Here is a 4,018-nt window from a genome sequence, read left to right as displayed (position 1 = left end):
TGCCGTTCCTTCAGTGCCGCTGGGTCAAAATCCTGGAATTCCCTCCCTAATATCATTGTGGGTCAACCTACAGCAGGTGGACTGCAGCGGTTCAAGAAGGCAGCTCACCACCACCTTCTCAAGGGCAACTAGGGATGGGCAAGAAATGCTGGCCAGCCAGTGATACCCACATCCCACAAAATGAATAGAAAAAAAAAATTGAGTCAGACAGCATTAATAATTGTGAAACAATCAAAACAGAAATTGCTGGAGAAGCCCAGCAGATCTGCCAGCATCAATGGAGGGAGAAACAAAGTTAACATTTAGAGTATAGTGATCCTTCTTCAGAACTAGACTCGAAACATTAACTCTGTTCTGTTTATAAAAACTGAAAGTACTGCAGATGCTGTAAATTAGGAACAAGAACAAAGTTGCTGGAAAAGCTCAGCAGGTCTGGCAGCATCTGTGAAGGAAAAAACAGAGTTAACATTTCGGGTCCAGTGACCCTTCCTCAGAACACTGTTCTGTTTATGTTTGTTTCAGATTTTCAGCATCCGCAGTTCTTTGTTTAATGATTGTGACCCTGGCTGTGTGTTCTCAGATCTAAAAAGAGCTTGTGCTATGTATTAATATCCAGGTCTTACTTACAGAATATATTTGGGCTCAGCTCAGATGGCTGGTTTGTGATGTAAGACGATACCAACAGCTTGGGTTCAATTCCCACACTAGCTGAGTTTGTCATGAAGTACTCTCCTTCTCAACCTCTCCCCTCGCCTGAGGCCTGGTGACCCTCAGGGTAAACCATTAGCGGTCGTCTCTGTCTAATGTAAGAGCAGCCCCATGGTCCTATGGGACGATCGTAACTTGACCTTTTTTTGATATAGTAACCAAATTCATTATTATTGGCTGCTAGAAATATTATTACCTATTGCAATTGCAGTTTTTCTGCTTTCTCTGATCAAAGCTGCAAGTTAGAAAAGACTGTGAAAATACTTAATGCATGAAAAGACAATGGACATTGCATTAGACAAAAGGGGGAATTAAAGGCTTAGAAATGACTTACATTGGAACTGAATTATAATCATGCTCTTTTCTATCAGTTTTTCAGGAGAAGCCAGATATTCCACCAAGCCAAGCACAGGCAGCTATCCTTGCCAAACCTATGCTGGATTATTCCTACATCCAGTCAATACTGCAAATGATCAGAAATATGCCATTTTTTCTACTTGTTGTTACCTATGGTAAGTTTCCATTCAATTCTAATTCAGAAGTGAAATGTTGCAGAAGAAAGAATACATGGCTATGGGCGAAATACTGGAAAATGGGATTAGAATAGCTGATATTTGTTCTTGACTGATGCAGACATGATGGGCCGAAGGGCCTTATACTGTGCTTGCCATAGAACCTGTATGACTCAGCAACACACGTACCATTCATGTAATACAAGTGCCGAGCAATGACCATCTTCACCAAGAAAGAGTCTAATCTTATTGCCCCTTGACATAAGTGGCATTACCATCACTGAATTCCCACAATATTAATGTCCTGGTGTTAGTAAAACAAATATTCTAGGCGAAATGTCGCTGGAACAGTATTCCAGAACCCCAGGCTAGTAGCAGCAGTGTGTACCAATGACAAGATACACTACAGAAAAGCACCAAAAATCCTAAGACAGCACTTTCCAAACCCACGACCACTTACATCTAGAAGGATAAGGGCAGCAGATATATGGGAACACCACCACCTCCAAGTTCTCCTCCAAGCCACTCACCATCCTGACTTGGAAATATATCGCCGTTCCTTCACTGTTGCTGGGTCAAAATCATGGAATTCCCTCCCTAATGACATTGTGGGTCAACCTACAGCAGGTGGACTGCAGCGGTTCAAGAAGGCAGCTCACCCCCACATTCTCAAGGGGCAACTAGGGACGGGCGATAAGCACTGATCCATATCCCACGAATACATTTTTTTAAAGTGGCCTAGCACGCCACTCAGTGAATCAAACCACAACATAAAATAATTGGGTGGGGTGAATTGAATTGAACGATTGAATGATTTATTGTGACATGTATTTAAAACAAAACAGTGTTAAGTGTTGCCACACTCAGGCACCATTTTGATGTGCCTGCATTACAGGCGTTGTAACAATTAAAGAAGGTGGGTCACCACCACTTCTCAAAGGTCATTTCAGGATATGCAACATCCCAAATACAAATACATACTCACTACTAAGCCTAAACAACATTTCTCTTCTCCTATTCGCTTTTCAAATTGAACCAAGAATTAATTATTCACCCAGAGCAAACATGGACCTTAATGTTATCTGGATAATTAACCTTGGTACTTATTTTAGAATCCTTGGGTTCTGTGACTCCATTCCATTTGTTTTGGATGTATGCAATCACCTTTCTCTACTTCATGAATTTCTGCTCCTGCCAAGTCCACAGCTTCCATTCTATGTCTCATGCTGATTGTGCTGTTTCTCACCTCTGTTCCCAAGACATCTTGTATATAATCTGTTCTCTTCCTGTTCTAACCCAACATCCGTCTTGCCTTATAAAAACCGAAGGAACTGTGGATGCTGTAAATCAGGAACAAAAACAGAAGTTGCTGGAAAAGCTCAACAGATCTAGCAGCATCTGTGAAGAAAATAATCAGAGTTAACATTTTTGGAGTTCTGAGGAAGGGTCACCGGACCTGAAACGTTAACTCTGATATTTTCTTCACAGACGCTGCCAGACCTGCTGAGCTTTTCCAGCAACTTATGTTTTTATCCCTCTTGCCTTGTTATTTCATAGAGGCACGCAGCATAGAAACAGGCCCTTTGGCCCATCATGTCTACACCAAAGAACAAACAACAAACCACACTAATCCCATTTATCTGCACTTGGTCCATATCCTCCAATGCCCTGGCATTTTAAGTTCTCATCCAGATGCTTCTTAAATGTTGCGAGAGTACCTGCCTCCACCACCCTCTCAGGCAGCATGTTCCATATTCCTACCACCCATGGGTGAAAATGTTTTTCTCAGATTTCCTCCAAACCACTTGTTCCTCATCTTAAACCTGCACCCTCTATTCTCAGGCACAAATGTCATGAGAAGAGATTCTCACAATCTACTCTGTCTATGCCTCTCATAATTTTATATCCTCAGTCAGATCCCACCTCAGCCTCCTCTGCTCCAGGGAAAACAAACCCAGTCTGTCCAGTCTCTCCTCACAACTTACACTTTTCATCCCAGGCAACATCCTGGTGAATCTCCTCTGCACCCTCTCCAGTGCAATCACATCCCTCTTATAATGTGGATTCCAAAACTGCGTACAATATTGTAGCTGTGGCCTAACCAATGTTTTATACAGATCCAGCATAACCTCCCAGCTCTTATACTCTATACCTCGACTAATAAAGACACATACACCATGTACCTCCTTAACCACTGTGTGCCTTAAGGGACGTGCAAACCAAGGTCCCTCTGATCCTCAGTGCTTCCATGTGGCCTACCGTTCATCATGTTATTCCTTGTTTGTCCTGCCCAAGTGCATCACCTCACATTTACTGGATTCCATTTGACACTGCTCTTCCCATCTGATCAGCCCATCTATATCCTCCTGTAATCTAAAGCTAAACTGTCATCCTCTGTACTTCCTAGGGTCCTAATAGAAGCATAGAAACATAGAAGATAGGAGCAGGAGGAGGCCATTTGGCCCTTCGAGCCTGCTGCGTCATTCTTGACTGTCATGGCTTTGCTACCATAGATAGAGTCCAACTCAATAGCCTGATTCTGCTTTCTCCCCATAACCTTTATCCCATTCGCCCCAAGTGCTATATCTAGTTGCCTCTTGAATACATTCAATGTTTTGGCATCAGCTACTTCCTGTGGTAATGAATTCCACAGGCTCACCACTCTTTGGGTGAAGAAATGTCTCCTCATCTCCATCCTAAGTGGTTTACCTCGAATCCTCAGACTGTGACCCCCTGGTTCTGGACACACCCACCATCGGGAACATCCTCCCTGCATCTACCCTGTCCAATCCCGTTAG

General features: G+C 43.0%; 1 protein-coding gene across 1 annotated transcript in view; it reads left to right on the top strand.

Moving 5' to 3' along the window:
* Nucleotides 1-4,018, top strand: part of LOC109923567 (feline leukemia virus subgroup C receptor-related protein 2-like) — a 96,436-nt gene that overhangs the window by 2,083 nt on the left and 90,335 nt on the right. Inside the window, exon 2 of the mRNA XM_048599983.1 lies at nt 1,080-1,220. Within this exon, the coding sequence (XP_048455940.1) occupies nt 1,080-1,220 (141 nt within the window). The remainder of the gene's footprint in view (nt 1-1,079; nt 1,221-4,018) is intronic.

Source organism: Rhincodon typus, chromosome 8, assembly GCF_021869965.1.
Source record: "Rhincodon typus isolate 14 chromosome 8, sRhiTyp1.1, whole genome shotgun sequence".
Lineage (NCBI taxonomy): Eukaryota > Metazoa > Chordata > Chondrichthyes > Orectolobiformes > Rhincodontidae > Rhincodon > Rhincodon typus.
Note: the sequence above shows the minus strand (reverse complement) of the source record. Positions and strands in the feature narration are given on the sequence as shown.